General features: G+C 37.1%; 1 protein-coding gene across 2 annotated transcripts in view; it reads left to right on the forward strand.

The window, feature by feature from the left end:
- LOC150087490 (uncharacterized) overlaps window positions 1-18,342 on the forward strand; it is a 259,633-nt gene that overhangs the window by 172,876 nt on the left and 68,415 nt on the right. For both annotated transcript variants that reach the window (XM_090371210.1, XM_090371211.1), the window contains 2 exons: window positions 1,926-2,201; window positions 13,033-13,220. In XM_090371210.1, the coding sequence (XP_090227336.1) occupies window positions 1,926-2,201; window positions 13,033-13,220 (464 nt within the window). The remainder of the gene's footprint in view (window positions 1-1,925; window positions 2,202-13,032; window positions 13,221-18,342) is intronic.

The raw sequence follows: 18,342 nt of genomic DNA on the forward strand, positions 1-18,342 counted from the left end.
ACGACAAACATTAATAGAATTCTCATGTAATTAAATTTCGACAGTTTCTGAAATTAATAGGCTCTTATAATTACGTTGGACACTAAGTATTTTAGCTTCTTTAAATAAAAATGCATGTTTTCCATTAATGGCATGGAAGGCCAATTCTGACACTGCTGCACATGCTGTTTTACACAGACAATGAGCAGAAACCACGTGAATCCTTGGGGTAAGATGAGTGGAAATCACTGCAAGAAATGTATACCAAGTCATTTGTGTTGCAAAAGAAGAAATTACTGAGCGATTGTTCAGTATAGTGTGTAATTTCCGTATTGGTCTGACCACGCTCTTAAATTCGCTATCTTTAAAGAATCTTAAGATTATGGCCAGACCAATACGCAAATTACATGCTACAATTTGCATTGGATCAGTGTTTACAATATCAAGCTCAAAAGGAGATATATCAAATAGCCATTAAGCTTATCATTTCCTGAATATTAATTTAATTCCCAAGCTTTTTTAAATACATCTCATATCTCTTTACACTAACTGATAATGCACGTTGTATTTTTTTTTTTTTTTTTTTTTAACTCTTAAGTTAGTGATGATAAAAAAACAATAAGTTTTAAATGCATACGGTTATTTGAACGACACTCTTCCTCCTAATTTTTGGGGTAAGTTTTCATCCACTGTTTTAGAACCCCTTTTATTTTTATTATTTCTGTAATTTTAAGAAAAATTAGGTATTTCAATATAAACATTAAAGCTTTACTTATTTCTTATAAATCATGGCAAGACTTTGGGAAAGTCATACATATCACTAAGTTTTAAAATGTTACATATACAAGGGGTGTCCAATAAATTATACATCTAAGGTACTTCCCATAGTTATATTTCAATGATTAATGATTTATCATGTTCCTACATATCTCAATTTGAATCATACTAATTTTGATCCCACTATGTTTTTAAGTTGTGCTACTATAACAGAAAGAAAGACACCTGTATCAAATTATGGATTTGCTGAAATTGGAACATCATTCAGTCATCAAGTTTCTCACCAAAGAAGGAAAGGCCAATGGCCATTTGTGAAAGGATGGTGGCTATGTATGGCAACAGTGCACCTTCTGAGTACCAGGTGAAATTCTAGTCAAAAACTCGATTATGTTATAAACATAATAGAGTCAAAATTCTGCGCAAAATTGAGATGCTCCTTTTCTGCTGTAAAACACTTTTCTCGTCTAAACAAAGTTTAGTAACTGTTTACCGTTACTTTGCAAGCTTGTTATTCCTTTCTATCCTGGGATGTACTACTTCGTGTGTTTAATACCTACCCCCATTATACATTCGTAATTTTAATTTAATGTAAGGTCAGAATTATTTGAAACTTTTTATTACTCTCCACTGCAGTACAGATCTTCTCTTCAGTCATATACGTACTCGACCTCAGTAAGTGTTCCTACTTCATTTTAATCTTTACATTTTGCCTCTGCCGGGTCAGCCATGAAATATACACTAGCCTTATGATTTCAATTTAAATTTTAACCCTTATCTTCAGTACTGGTGTTTCGTATGTACCACGTGCTGCGTATATTTCATGTCAGAAACAGAGGCCTTACTTGCCGTTTCTTCCTTTGATTTCAGTGACTGGCACCAGAAGACGGTACTGAAATCATAAGACAGCATTAAGTACTTCTTATTATCTTCTGTCCCTTGTCCTCTGTAATTAAATTTCCGTTCTGTTAGCCCTTTATCATTCTCTACCTACAAACTTATGTATCCATTATGGTCATTGGGTTCTTTCTGCTTTATTTTAGCAGTGTCCCTGGTCCATAAACCATTAATTAATAACATAATATTTTACGCTGTTACATTCTTTGTAAAAATTCTTATAAAAAATTGTGTGTATGTTTTGTGACTTTCATATATTTCTCATTTTATTTTAGCCTCCTCCCAGTCGATAACATATCACATCAGTAGTAGCTCAGAAAAGAATTCCCTTGGATTTGGTCTAAAGCCTACAAGTGAACTTATCATAGGTGGCAGTGTAATGGATGTTCTTGGAAATTCACAAAACAAAAGTAGTGTTCCTTCTTATAATACCAAGGAAAAGATTACTGTGGATCTTGAATCTGAAAGCAGTAGTGATGCTTCATTATCATCAGAACAACCTGAAACAAAAGAATCTGAAAAGGAAAGTGAGAAGGAAAAACCTTTGCCAAGTAGGTGTTTATTCCTTTTGGGTTTTCTTTATCAGTATTTTGCCCACATAATTTTATAGGTATACACATTTTGTCCTGATAGGATAAAGCAGTCCAAACATTCTTTTTAGGACATTGCCGGAATAAATGAGATCCCCACTGTACTTGTCAGGAAACCAGAACACACACACACACACACACACACACACACACACACACACACACACACACACACACACACACACACACACACACACACACACACACACACACACACACACACAGTGCTAAATATGTCATTTGGATGGTAGATACCTTCAACATGAGATGATTACAAGGCAAAAAAAAATGAAATTAACAGTAGGACTACATCAATATGAGATCAAAATAGCAGATATCACAGTAACCAAGAGTATAGATACAGGGACAGTACAGCTAAAATAATTATAAACTGATTAATTGGCTGGGAGGGTTGTCTAGTAGAGTTCTGTGGGGATAATTAAAGATGGAATGTTGAATGATAAAAGAGCATATGCCCCACTTCAAGGTTTATCCAACAGTGGTGGTGGGTCACCTGAGGTGACCCAGCATTGACTCTTAATTAATGATTAAAAGTCTAAAAGTTTTTCTACCTTCCTAATGAACATAGCCAAACATTTAATGCAGTCATCTCCAAAGTGAATTTTTACAGGGTAATTGAGTTTGAAAGGTCAAAACTTTGTGACAGATGACCTGCAACAAAGTTTTAAATTACATATTTGTTTATAATTTAATACTTGGTTTTATTGATTTTATCCTCTCACTGTTTGGTTTTGAGAGATTTGTTGTTTTCAGATAGTAATTAAAAAAAAAAAAAAAAAAAAAAGCACAAAACCCAATATATACTTTCAAGATGGCTGCTACTTTATGGGAAAATAGAAGTGAATAATAGTAACAAACATATACAGCAGACTCTCAATTTACCAGGATCGGATTAACCAGGACACTTCAAGACTCCAAATAAAAAAAAAAAAAAAAATCAACCAGAAATCATAAAATTCAAGTAATAACTAGAATAGGTATAAACAGAGGTTTTGCAAGTCATAAATAAACTAAAAGAAGCGGTGTTATAAGTCGTCATTGGGAGATTAATGTGCCTATTATCTTGCAACCAAGCTGTCTTCACACCCACCACTCAAAAAAAAGAGAGACCAAGTGTTTAGTGCGTTGCATCGATTGTTGTGTTCCATCGCACCACAAAAAGACAAATTTTGTTTCGTTATTTATGTCAGGGATGTCAATTTTTTTTATAGTAAATATTTTTATTATTATTATTTATTTATTTTATTTTATTTTTTTTTGTTTTGTTTATTTGTTTGTTTAGAAATCACAAAAATGATGGGTAAATGCAAAAGTGGCACTTTCAGTTAAACAAAGACTTTAAATTATTCAAAAGTTTAAAAATGGTGCATCCGTTAAATCTCTAATGAACCATTATAATGTTGGTGACCAAACCATACGCGACATTATAAAAAATAAAGGGAAACTATTAGATTTAAAATCGACATCGCAAAAAATAAAGGGAAGCATCGTCGTATTGGACACACGAGTAGTGCTTAGTAAGTTTTTTTTTTTTTTTTTTTTTATCTATCACCATATTTTTTACGTAGGTTGCTGAACATTTTTCGATGCAGTGGGTCTCCGACTTACGCAACTACGGATTTACATAAATTTGTTTTTACTCAATTTTTTTTTATTTTATTTTTAGGATTGTAAAATTTAAAACAACAAAAAAATAATAATCAGTAATCAATAACAACGATCACTGCACACACAAATTGCACAAGTGAGATTGGAGTAACAAGCAAAAAAATAGGGGAAAAGGAGAAGATTCTTACAATTATTTATGGTTTTTTTTTTATATGACTGAAGATTTCAGTGAAGAGGACACACACAAAAGGGAACAAAAGGTGATATTGTTGTACATGTTGGCACTAATGATATTAAGAATAGGAGACCGGCGGAATTACTTAACAATTACAGGTCACTGTTGAAAAAAAGCCGTGAATTAGGGTTGAATTTGAAAGTGTCTACAATTCTGCCCAGACACGATAGGAGAGAGTATATGATGAGAGCCTTTTCGATCAATTCAGCTCTGGAAAGATTGTGCAGGGCTCAAGGGGTAGAATTTTTTTCAGCCTGGTCTGTACTTGTTAACAGGAGAGACTGCTTCTACAGGGATGGGATACACTTAAATAGAAAGGGTGCAAGAAAATTTGGTGATGCTATCGAGGCAGTGTTAGGCGGGTCGGAAAACTGCTGGCTTGGGGGGGGGGGGAGATACAAGGACTAATAGATTAACAGTAGCCACTGGCAGAGGTGAGAGTCATTCTTGCACTGCTTCTATTGGAATGAGCAGCAGCCTGAAAAACAAGATGCAGGGTATTTCAGAGACTGCCGAAAGTCATTGCGGTACAAGTAAACACACGGGTTGCATTAGGGTAGCTAAAAATAGAAACAGGTGCATGTATACTTACATGTACACCAATGCTAGGAGTTTGGTAAATAAATTTGATGAATTTGAGGTATTGCTCAAAACTTCAAAAGCAGATATTGTTTGGATATCAGAGACGTGGTGTCACACAGATATAAGGAATGCAGAACTGGAAATTGTGGAGTGCAATGTGTACAGGAAGGATGGACAGGATAGGAAGGGAGACGGGGTTATGCTATTAGTTAAGAAACACATAGAATCCAAGAAAGTGAAGTCTGTCGAAATCGCTTGACAGTGCAGTGTCAAGTCAGTTTGGTGTGACATAAGCATTGGGAGATCAAAATTGAGAGTAGGAGTGTGCTATAGGCCTAATGACTCTGATGAGTATAATAAGAAACTGTACAGGGAAATAGAGTGGGCCAGTAAATCAGAGAGTCTTATAATGGGGAATTTTAATTTCCTGGATATTGACTGGAATTTGTGGGTTGGTCACTCACACACTAGCAAGGCTTTTGTGGATTTATTTGATGATTGTTTTCTACATCAGCATGTTCGGGACGCAACTAGAGGTAGTGATACTCTTGATCTGATTATCAGTAGTGATTCTTCGTGCATTAAGAATCTGCAGATAAAGGAACCACTAGGTGGCAGTGATAACAGTGTGCTAAAGTGGGATTTACTCAAAGAGGTAACTACCACCAGGGGCAAAGGGAAGGGTTTTTGCTTTCGTAAAGGCGTAGTAGGTGGTCTGAGACAGTATTTAAATAATATACGGTGGGACCAACTGATGATGTTACCAACAGCAAATTCAAATTGGGAGGCATTCAAAGACTTTATCGTGGAAGCTACTAGGCTTTCCATTTCAACTAAGAAATATTGTTCAGCGTTAAGGCCTAAATGGATGTCAGATAAACTAATGAGACATGTGGCAGAGAAGAAAAATGCATGGGATACATATAAATTAATGGGTGACATGGAAGCCTATGATATAAGCTGGTCTGTAACCAAGTCACAAAGGAGATTAGGCAGGCAAAGGCAGATTATGAGAAATCTTTGGCAAAGGATGCAAAGAAAAACAGCAAAGAGTTCTTTACCTATGTAAACTCTAGAAGAAAAGGAATGAATCAGATTGGTCCACTAGATATTGATGGTTCAACTGTTGATGATTATGCTCAGGTGGCTAACAAACTAAATGAGTATTTAGCATCTACATTCACACATGAGGAGTTAATCAGGGAGGGGAATGCCAGAGGTGAATTAAACTCTGTTAGTGAGCTAGAAATTTTGTAATAACTGAGAGGAAAGTGGGAGAGAAATTTTTTAAGATAAACATAAAAAAGGCACCCGAGGTGGACGGGGATCTATCCAGTTATATTAAAGGAGGCAGAAAAGGAAGTAAGCAAACCCTTAGCCATAATTGTGAGAACTTCCTTGCACTCAGGGGAGGTACCCATAGACTGGAAATGTGCAAATGTGACCCCAATTCACAAAGGAGGATTAAAGGCTGACACAAGTAATTATAGACCTGTGAGTTTAACTTCTGTTCCAGGAAAATTAATGGAGGCACTGGTTAAAGAAGCACTGCAGGATCATCTAGACAAGACTTCAGTTATAGCTCGGACACAGCATGGTTTTGTTAAGGGAAAGTCTTGCCTGACCAATTTGATTGGATACTATGATGTGGTTACAAAGGAAGTGGATGCAGGGAATAACTTTGATATCATATATTTGGATCTTAGAAAGGCTTTTGATACTGTTGCACATGGAAGACTGCTGGACACATTGGAGCAGTGTGGCATTGGAGGCAAACTGCTGCTATGGATAAAGGGATGGTTGAGTGGAAGAAGACAGAGTGGTAATCAATTGACACTGCTCATTGTGGACTAATGTTGCTAATGGAGTCCCTCGGGGTTCAGTGTTGGGTCCATTGTTGTTTTCTGTATTTATAAGTGATATTGATGATGGTATATCAAGCTTAATGTCCAAGTTTGCAGACGATACGAAGGTTGGCAGGGTTGTTAATGACAGTACGCTGGTGCAACAGGATCTAGAAAAGTTGAGCAGATGGGCTGAGAGGTGACAAATGAAGTTTAACATTGACAAATGTAAAGTACTACATATGGGAAGCAGTAACCCCAGAGTAACATATCAACTGTGTGGTACTACACTGACAGTGGTAGAGAATGAAAAGGACCTGGAGGTAATTGTGCAGGCAGATATAAAGTTTTCTGAGCAATGTAGGCGGTCTGCAAGAGTAGCTCATGGTGTCTTGTCAATGATATACAGGAATTTTTTTTAGCAGGGATAAGGAGGTGATTATCCCCTTGTATGAGGCAGTGGTCAGGTACTGTACCTTGAGTACTGTATACAGGTCTGGAGGCCTCATTTTAAGAAGGATGTAGAGCTGTTGGAACGAGTACAGAGAAGTGCATCAAGATTAGTGAATGAAACAAAGGGTTGCTCTTACAAAGAAATGCTTAAGTTTTACAAATTACAGAGTCTGGAGACTAGGCACCCGCAAGATGATCTGATTGAGGTGTATAAAGCCTTGAATGGTTTGAGCATTCGAAATGCTGATGGGATTCTTCCTCTTGCTCAGAATAATCACCTGAGAGGGCATAAATTTAGATTGAGGAAAGACAGTTGTAGGATAGATGTGCAGAAGTTTGCCTTTAGCCAGCGGGTAGTTAGTTGGTGGAACAGACTTTCATCCTATGTTGTGGAAGTTGATAGCCTAAATAAATTTAAGGCTGAGATGCACAGGTATTTGGAACAAATGGAAGGGTGAAACGGGAGCGTTTTTTTTTTTTTTTTGGCTGATGCTGCATAAGCTTGCTTTCTTGCATCATATGCCTCTACTAATGCTAATAATAACACAAAAAACCACAGAATTCCAGTTATTGGTTTTATCTCAATTTTTTTTTTTTTTTTTTTTTATGAAAGATATCAGAAACACGAAAGATATCAAAACCTATAGTACATAGTACCGTGCAAGGGTTGAAGAAGTATGGGGGGGCGGAAACTTTGCTCTAGAGACTAAACATGGGTTTTGCCACTTCAAGCCTCCAATAAGCAAAGTGGTGGTATTTCACCGGTTGATGAAAGTCGTCTACCACCTCCAATGTAATAAGATCGAGTTTACTACCTGTTTATAATAGATTGTGCTAACAGAAACGTCCAATAAAAACAAAAAGTGCAAATTGTTTTTTTGTTGACCTCCAGAAATGTGCTTTAGTAAAATGTGCGCTCGCGTGGGGTGATAATAGTGAGTTTTCGTCTTAACCTTGTGAAGTTCTTTACAGAAAATTTCATTTTGACCATTACCGTGGTGCCAACTAAGAGAATAAGTGACAGCGGTACTAGTACATCTATCAAGAAAGGGAAAGCGATCGATTTGGATCAGAAAATTAAACTAATAAGAATGTATGGAAATGGTGAAACATTAACAAGTATTGCGCTGAATTCAAATTTGTCAATAATAATATAGTTGCAGTGTGTTACTAGTCATATCCGAGTTACGTAAAACTCTACGAAGTAAGAAGTCCTGGAACATATCCCTTATGTATGTCGGGGACTTCTGTATTTTTGGATTAACCGGGAAATCTATTATCCAGGATTTGTTTTTTACCATCTATCCCATAAAATCGAGAGTCTACTGTATATAATATGTAAATTTTTAATTTTCTAATAGTATTTGTGTGCACACAATAAAAAATATGTGCATGTAAACATTTAAAATTTTGAGAGCTTAACGGTCTTTTAAACTGGGAAAATGGAAGAGTTCGATAAATTTATGTTTATATTTCATCTCTAAAGCATTTTCTTGAGAGCATTTCTTTTTTTTAAATATTTTATTTTTTTATTAAAAAATAAAGTTATATGTGATAAGTATTGAAATATGTTAGGAAGGGATGAAAATTGGTATTGTCAAATAAAACCCAAATCTTTTTCCATAAATTTAAAATAAAGTTGGTCACGTGTCTAGTGACCCACACAAATTTTCTGCAATTGAGTTGCCACCACTGCTAGGTTAAAGAGAAAGAGAGAGATGAAAGGTCCTTTAATGTGCTAAAAAAAGTGTAGTATGAGCTAATGACAAAAAAAAAAAAAAAAAAAAAAGGAAAAAAAAGTAATGCAGATTTATATAGCAGAGTAGGAAAACTGTAGTACCAACTGTGTGGTACTACACTTAAGGTGGTAAAAAATTAAAAAGACCTGGGAGTAATTGTGCAGTCAGATATGAAGTTTTCTGAGCAATGCAGACAGGCTGCCAGGGCAGGTCATGGGGTGTTGTCAATGATATACAGGGATTTTGCTAGCAGGGAAAAGGAGATGATTGTCTCTGTGTATAAGGCAATGGTCAGGCCATGCCTTGAGTACTGCGTGCAGATCTGGAGGCCTCATTTTAGGAAGGATGTAGATTTGCTTGAGCCTGTACAGAGAAGGGCAACAAGATTGGTGAGGGGAATAAAGGGATCCCCTTACCAGGAGAGTCTTAAGTTCTGCAAATTGCAGTGGCTGAAGACTAGGCACCTGCGAGGTGATCTGATTGAGGTATATAAGGCCTTGAATGGGTTGAGCACGCTGAATTCTGATGGGATTCTTCCACTTGTTCAGATTACAAACCTAAGGGGGCATAAATTGAAATTGAGGAAGGACAGATGTAGAATAGATGTGTGGAAATTTGCCTTTAGCCAAATTGCTGGAACAAACTTCCATCTGTCGTGGAAGTCGATAGGTTAAATAAATTTAAGGAGGAACTGGACAAATACTTTATTTCCCCATGTATAAGACGCACCTTAATTTTGGGACCCGAAATTTGAAAAAAAAATTGTATTACATAAAGTTATTGAACTCAAGTTTTATTCATCATAAAATTCATGTAATTCCTCATCACTGTCAAAACTCCCATCCATTAGCTTGTCCTCATCTATATCTGATGTCGAATCACTGTCTTCATATATTGCCTCGTCCTCAGTTCCATCTATGGCATTTGAAATGCCATCCTTCTTAAATGACTTGAAAACAATCTCAATCTTGATATTATCCCAGGAACTTTTCACCCAGGTACAAACTTCTCCTATAGTTGGTTTCTTCACTCTTCCTGCTTGTGTCAAATTGTCCCCAGAAGACTTCATCCATTGGTTCCATTCGTCTCTCATGGCAGCTTTGATGGGTTTGTTAATGCCGACATCAAGTGGTTGGAGCTGGGATGTCAAGCCTCCAGTTATGACTGCAAGTTTTGTTTTTTGCTCTGCAGCAATCTTCTTTGTGTTTTTTGTTATGTGTGCCCTGAACTGAACAAGCACCAATATGGCAGGTTTGCGTAAGAGCCCACCTGGTCTCCTGCTCTAAACTTTCTCAAACCAGATCTTCATTCCATCCAACCCTTGTCATGAACGTGGACAATCACTCCTCGAGGAATATCTTCTTTTGGCATTGTTTTGCGCTTGAAAATCAGCATAGGAGGCAGCTTGGTTCCGTCGGCACAACAAGCTAGAACAGCTGTATAATGGCTCTTTTCATGTCCACTTGTCTTCACAGTTACGGTTTTCACCCCCTTCTTATCAACAGTTCTGTTACTTGGGACATCAAATTGAAGGGGGGGGGGACTTCGTCCATATTTGCAATCTGTCCCAACTCAAACTGATGTGTCTTCCGACATTGAATGACAAAATGATGAAATTCAAGGACCTTCTGCTCATAGCTTTCAGGCATCTTTTGGGCAAGTCTGGTGCGTGTACGCGTGCTTAGTCCATTCCGTTTCATGAACCTGAAGCACCAATTGTGTCCTCCTTTTAAATCAGTAAATTCTTTTTCATCAACAATTCTTCTTGCTTCATGCTGAACCATCTTTGTGGACACAGGAATTCCAATTGCCCTTTGCTCTTCAATTCCCTCTCTAAATCAGGCCATTTTGCTGACTTGCCTCTCATGGCCGCCTTCTGCTGTGGCGTTTTCAGTAGGGTTTCTTCTTCCCATAGCCAGTCTCGGATTGTTTTCTCAGTTGGAGGAGGACCAAACTTACATTCAGCAGTACGATTTCCATTCACTTTTGCAAACTGGATCACTTTTAACTGAATTCAGCATTGTAGAAATCTTTTCTGAGCCATTTCTGTCACATTCTGTTTTCTGGGCAGAACGTGACAAAACTTAACCTAATATACCGGTAACAAGTGCGAAACAATGAGCGCAAAGACAACAAGCGGGAAATGCAAGTAAAAAATTTTACAACCATTGTATAAGACACACCCAGTTTTTAGACCCGAAATTTTTCGAAAAAGGGTGCATCGTATACATGGGGAAATACGGTATTTAGAGGGGATTGTTTTGTAATTTTTTTTTTTTTTTTTTTTTTTTTTGGCCGATGCTGCATAATCTCATACACTTACTTTCTTGCATCACATGCCACTACTCCTACTACTGGAGAGTAGGGTGAAAACCTAAGTATAATTTAAAGCATTACCAGAATCTTGTGCAAGCTGTGCACCCTTAACTACAACAGTATTTCAGCTTATATAAAGACGGCCACAAGTTTATATGGAGGATAGTTATGTGAATGGAGAATATTCTCTTGAGAATTTATAAATAATGATTAAACCCTTAATTTACGCAACAGATTATTTGAACTTTGATTTATATATTTTTTAGATATAATTTCAATTTCTAGAATGTTACAGGGATGAAGAGTCATTTTAAAATATTTCACAACTCATACTTTCATTTTAAAGGAACATTCTTTCACATTTTCACCTTTATTTCATCAAATCCCATGTGTTTCTGCTGAATTATGCAAGTTCAGCTCATCCTGGTCTGATCGAACAGGAAACAACACTGTTAATTTAAAAAAAAAAAAAAAAAAAATTACTGCTAGGTTTGGCATTGCAATTACCTTCACAAAAAAATACAATTAGCAGAAATGTGAAAAATAATGCTTCTGCAATGTTAAAAGCAGCATCAATACTACAGGAAAAATATCAGCATCTTGCACAAAAAATATACAATTAGCAGGAATGTGGAAAATAATTCTTCTGCAATATTAAAAGCAACATCAGTACTACAGGAGAAATATCAGCATCGTGCCATGCATTTATAAGTTGAAAACCTGCATGCTGAATGTACTAGGCTTGCTCTTTTGGCACTCTGTCTTTCTGTTTAAACTACCTTCACAAAAAAATACAATTAGCAGAAATGTGAAAAATAATGCTGCAATGTTAAAAGCAGCATCAATACTACAGGAAAAATATCAGCATCTTGCAGGAATGTGGAAAATAATTCTTTTGCAATATTAAAAGCAACATCAGTACTACAGGAGAAATATCAGCATTGTGCCATGCATTTATAAGTTGAAAACCTGCATGCTGAATGTACTAGGCTTGCTCTTTTGGCACTCTGTCTTTCTGTTTAAACTAAACAAATCTTGGGTGTTATCAATATGATGGCCTGACATAGCCGAGTGGTCATGAGCGAGAGTGCCTAATGTGTGTTCCTTGAGTGGACCGGGGTTCAAGCCCGTGACTACTAAATACGATAAATATTTGTATTGACGATTTATTGTAAACTCTACTGACTTGGTTGTCATGCCGGAGTATAAACAGAAAATTTATTTATAAATGTATTATTAACATAATAATAATGCTGTCAGTGTAATTTATTGATGTCATGTTAAACAGACACACATGCAACATTCACTATGATAAATGGCTAAACACTAAGTTGTAAAGAGTGGCGCTTCTACCTTCTCAAAACAGGGAATGGAATTAGCAAGCTACACCATAAACAATTCTTAGAATTTAGTCTATTGTTCCTTTCCCAAAACCAAAAAGTTTTGGCAGGGGGAGAGTATATCTGGGTTATGGTTTTTCTTGGGGCCTTAAAAAATGCAATATAAACATAAAAAAAAGTTTTAACGTAAGTGGTATGGATGTTACAAGATGGATGGGAGTTTACTGTGTGTCACCTGAGGATGGCACCAAAGACTGCTATCCTGGTTCTTAATGATTTTTATCATTGAAAGGGCTTTATATTTAATGAATCAGCAAAACAGAGGTTCACCTTTTTTATGAAGATCATAATTTGTTTATTTACCACTATTTTTGATTTTATATTTATGTATGGCTGTCATACTGAATTTCATTCATTAAAGCTGTACATTAATATTTTGTTGTCATATTTGTTTTGCATAACTATTAAGATGAATTATATGAAAAATATAAGTTTATATTATTTTCAGTTAAGCGATTTATTTTTCTTTCTTTTTTTTTTTTTTTATTTATTTAACATTTTTAATATATTTAACACAGCAGTTTTGTGGTTGTGAGATAATGCATTACCATTATAACTAAGTTGTGGTAACTCTTTCTCTCTTCCCCCATTAAGGTTTTGGCTTTGGAGACAGATTTAAGCCACCAGTTGGAAGTTGGACTTGTCCCACGTGTGTAATAAATAATACAGCAGAATGTACCAAATGTGTTGCTTGTGAAACCGTAAAACCTGGTTGTACTGCTGCTGCCACTACTACTACTACTACTACTACTACTGCTGCTACAGTCTCAGAGGATAATAAGGTAAACTACTTCTGTTAGTATAATTACATAGGATATATGAGGTGTGGCAATAAAGTTCCTGGACTGGTGCTGCTGAAGTAATGTTCACACTTCCTCCAGTAGATTGTCCAGTAGGCTGACAGTTTGCAAGTGACAACCAGTTTCATTAGTAGCATAATGTTCCGTGTCATTATTTTGCAATGGAGCAATGAATGAATATCAAATTTTTCTTTAAACTGGGAAAATCTGTAACACAAGTGTATGAAATGTTAAAAACTGTTTATGATGATGAAACCTTAAGTTTCATCATTAATGGTGCCAATGTGTTTGAATGATACAAGCAGTTCAAGGATGGATGTGAGGATGTTCACGATGACACAAGAAGTGGGGCATTCGTCACCCTCTTGAAATGGGGACAGAGTTGCAAAAGTTGGGGAAGCTGTGGCAAGCAATCACTGTAACTGTCAGAATGATGGCTGATGAGTTTGGTGTGAATAGGGAGATGATTTGCCAAATTCTGCATGAAAGTTTAGAGGAAAAGGAAAGTCTGTGCAAAATTTATGCTGCACAGCCTCGCTGATAAGCTGAAGCAACAAAGAGTATCATCATGCAGGGACTCAACCAAACTTTTCAGGGCAATCCTAATTTCTTCGACTGTATTTTCATCTGAGGTGTGTTTTGGTACGACCCAGAGATGAAGTGTCAGAGCATGCAGTGGACTTCAGAATCATCACCAAGGCCAAAAAAGTTTTGTTTACAGAAGTCCAGGATCAAGAAAATGCAGATCATGTTTTTTGACAAACAGTGTGAATTCTCAAGAAATTCGCTCAAGGGATTCTCTAGGAATTTGTACCTGAAAGGAAGAGAGCCAATGCTGTGTTCTAAGTACAGGTTCTTCAAAGACTATTGAAGCACATTTCCTTGGTGAGGCCACAATTTCAAGAGAAAGGCAGTTGTTCTTGTTGCATGAAAATGCTCCTGTCCATTCCTTATGTGTTGTGAAGACATTTCTGAGGAAACATGGCATTCTATAAATCAGTGTCCACCATACTCTCCTGATCTAGCACCAATAGACTTATTCCTCTTTCCCAAAGTGAGAACTGCCCTCAAAGAAAAGAGATTTCAGGATATTGAGGACATAAAGGAAAACAACTTCCAAACTGAACGTGATCTCTTCGGTTACTTTCGCAGACTCTTTTCAGAAACTTTTATTTAGAGTAGTGTAATAAGTGCAATATTCAGATGGTGATTACTTTGAATAAAAATAAAACCATTTTGTGTTCTTTTTATTGCACCAGTCCAGGAACTTTATTGCCATATCTCATATATAATAAAACTGAAGAACAAACGCTGTGCACTCGGCTAACTATAATACCTTTACTTTGACCAGTACAGAATATATAAACATTTCAAAATTGGACGTGAAAAGTTTATCATTGTGGTTTACATTCGAATAGACAGGAGATACATAGATTTTTAAGCAAATTTGTCAGGAACTAGCTTTGGACCCTTTGATTTTTGGCTAATGTCATCTACAGCCCCCAAGACCAGTAGTGAGTGAATATATATCCAGAATAATACTAGAGAAGGGGGAGTAGTCTAGAATAGCTTACAAGCCACCCTGATTTAAAAAACCAGAGTGGTTTATAATATAATATTCTCGTGGTTTTACAGAAAGTTAATTTTTTTCTTGATTTTAGTCAAATTTGTGTTTACTAGTATTGACAAGTTAGTTAATGTACTAAATGAAATTTTAGTTAATGAAAATGAACTAAATGAAAAGTTAGTTAATGAAATGCATTGCATTTCAGGCACACATTATAAATCATAGTAATGATGATTTGTAACATGCGCTTGACTTTGTGTGAACTCGGAAATTTTTGTTTCTGCACATCCACTCATTCATTCCTCCAACCATTTAGCATTTAGCATTAGTAAAGGCATTTGATGCAAGAAAGCAAGCTTATGCAGCATCAGCCAAAAAAAAAAAAAAAAAAGAAAAAAACCCACTTCCACTTCACCCCTCTGTTCGTTCAAAGTACCTGTCCAGTTGAGCCTTAAACTTATTTAGGCTATCAACCTCCACCACAAGGGATGGCAGTCTGTTCCACCAACCAACCACCCGCTGGCTAAAGGCAAATTTCCGCACGTCTATCCTACATCTGTCTTTCCTCAATTTGAATTTATGCCCTCTCAGGTGATTTTTCTGAGCTAGAGGAAGAATCCCATCAGCATTGAGCATGCTTAAACCATTCAAGGCTTTATTAGTATTAGTATTAGTAACGGCCGCATGGTGCAAGAAAGCCTATGGCTTATGCTGCACCAGCCAAAAAAAAAAAATAATAAAAAAAAAATTAAAAAAATAAATCCGAACAAAACAATGATAAAAACAAAAAAATAAAAATAAATAACTAAATAATAATAATTAATAAAATAAAAAATAAATAAAAAGGAAATTAAACCTATCATCCTATGTGCTTCCCTTACCCGAAAGTACTATCCAGATGACCTTTGAATTTCCCCAAACTGTCGGCCTCTACCACCCATGAAGGCAACTTATTCCAGTAATTTATAACTCGCTGGCTAAAATAGAACTTCCTGCAATCCAATCTAAACATTTCCCCCCGTAACTTGAATTTATGTCCCCTAGTTCTAGCATCATTTATAATCTTGAAAATTTTGTCCTCATTCATTTTACTGATGCCTCTCAGAGCCTTAAACACCTCAATCAAATCTCCTCTAAGGTGTCTAGTTTCCAAACTCTGCAACCCACATATTCGAAGTCTTTCTTCATAAGGACGCCCTTTTGCCGATCTCACCAGGCGAGTTACCCTTCTTTGCACCCTTTCAAGAAGCTCGATGTCTTTCTTCAGGTGCGGTCTCCATACTTGAACACAGTATTCCAAGTGTGGTCTAACATAAGCCTTATATAATGGGATTATCACGTCCCTATCTCTACTTGCAAAAGTTCGATAGATCATTGATAGGACACCATGGGCCTTCCTTGCAACCTGTTTACAATGCTCAGAGAATTTCATGTCTGACCGTATCGTAACACCCAAGTCCCTTTCCTCCAGTACTGGCTTTAGTTGAACTCCACCAATTGAATAAGTTTTTTTGGGATTACTGTTTCCCAGGTGTAATACCTTACACTTTGTTGGATTAAAGCACAGCTGCCATTTTTCTGACCATTCCTGAAGTCTATCTAGGTCTCTCTGAAGAAGCTCAGCTTGACAGCGATCATTAACTACTCTCCCAATTTTAACATCATCTGCAAATTTAGACATCACGCCCTCTATCCCTTCATCAATGTCGTTTATGAAAATTAAAAACAACAGTGGTCCTAATACTGATTCTTGGGGAACCCCACTTCTTACATCAACCCAATCTGAGGAATAGCCATTTATCACAACCCTCTGCCTCCTGCCCTGAAGCCATCCTTCTATCCATCTAAGGATTTTCCCAGTGATTCCAACCTGTTCCAGGTTGGAATCACTGGGAAAATCATATTATACACCTCTATCAGATCACCTCGCTGGTGCCTAGTCTCCAGACACTGTAATTTGCAAAACTTAAGCCTTTCTTCGTAAGAGCACCCCTTTGTTCCATTCACTAATCTTGTTGCCCTTCTCTGTACTCGTTCCAGCAGCTCTACATCCTTCTTGAAATGAGGCCTCCAGACCTGTATACAGTACTCTAGGTGTGGCCTGACCATTGCCTTATACAATGGAATAATCACCTCCTTATCCCTGCTGGAAAAATTCCTGTATGTCATTGACAATATTCCATGAGCTATTCTTGCAGCCCGTCTGCACTGCTCAGAGAACTTCATATCTGCCTGCACAATCACCCCCCAAGTCCCTTTCATTCTCTACCACTGTCAGTGTAGTACCACAGAGTTGATATGTTGCTCTGGGGTTGCTGTTTCCCATGTGTAGTACTTTACATTTGTCAATGTTAAACTTCATTTGCCACCTCTCAGCCCATCTGCTCAACCTTTCCAGATCCTGTTGCAGCAGCATAGTGTCAGTAGTGTCCTTGACAACCCTGCCAACCTTTGTATCATCTGCAAACTTGGACATTAAGCTTGATATACCATCATCAATATCATTTATAAATACAGAAAACAATAATGGACCCAACACTGAGCCCTGAGGGACTCCACTAATAACATTAGTCCACGATGAGCAGTGTCCATTGATTACCACTCTCTGTCTTCTCCCCCTCAGCCACCCCTTTATCCATAGCAGCAATTTGCCTCCAATGTCACACTGCTCCAATTTGTGTAGCAGTCTTCCATGTGCAACAGTATCAAAAGCCTTTCTAAGATCCAAGTATATAATATCAAAGTTATTCCCTGCATCCAGTTCTTTTGTGACTGCATCATAGTATCCAATCAAGTTGGTCAGGCAAGACTTCCCCTTAACAAAACCATGCTGTGTCTGAGCTATAACTGAAGTCTTGTCTAAATGATCCTGCAGTGCTTCTTTAACCAGTGCCTCCATTAATTTTCCTGGAACAGAAGTTAAGCTCACAGGTCTATAATTACTTGTGTCAGCCTTTGATCCTCCTTTGTGAATTGGGATCACATTTGCACATTTCCAGTCTATGGGTACCTCCCCTGAGTCCAAGGAAGCTCTCATAATTATGGCTAAGGGTTTGCTTACTTCCTTTGCTGCCTCCTTTAATATAACTGGATAGATCCCATCCACCCCGGGTGCCTTTCTTGTGTTTATCTTCAACAGTTTCTCCTCCACTTTACTCCCAGTTATTTCAAGATTCTGTAGCTTACTGCTAGAGTTGAATACACCTCTGGCATTCCCCTTGCTGAATAACTCCTCATGTGTGAATGTCGATGCAAAATATTCATTTAGTTTGTTAGCTACCTGAGCAGGATCATCAACAGTTGACCCATCAATATCAAGTGGACCAATCTGATTCATCCCCTTCCTTCTAGAGTTTACATAAGTAAAGAACTCTTTGCTGTTTTTCTTTGCATCCCTTGCCAAGGATTTCTCGTAATCTGCCTTCGCTTGCCTAACCTCCTTTGTAACTTGGTTGCATATCAACTTGTATCTATCATAGGCTTCTGTGTCATGTGTTAATTTGTAAGTATCCCATGCATTTTTCTTCTCTGCCATAT

Source organism: Mastigoproctus giganteus, chromosome 4, assembly GCF_048544385.1.
Source record: "Mastigoproctus giganteus isolate SK-2022 chromosome 4, ASM4854438v1, whole genome shotgun sequence".
Classification (NCBI taxonomy): Eukaryota; Metazoa; Arthropoda; class Arachnida; order Uropygi; family Thelyphonidae; genus Mastigoproctus; species Mastigoproctus giganteus.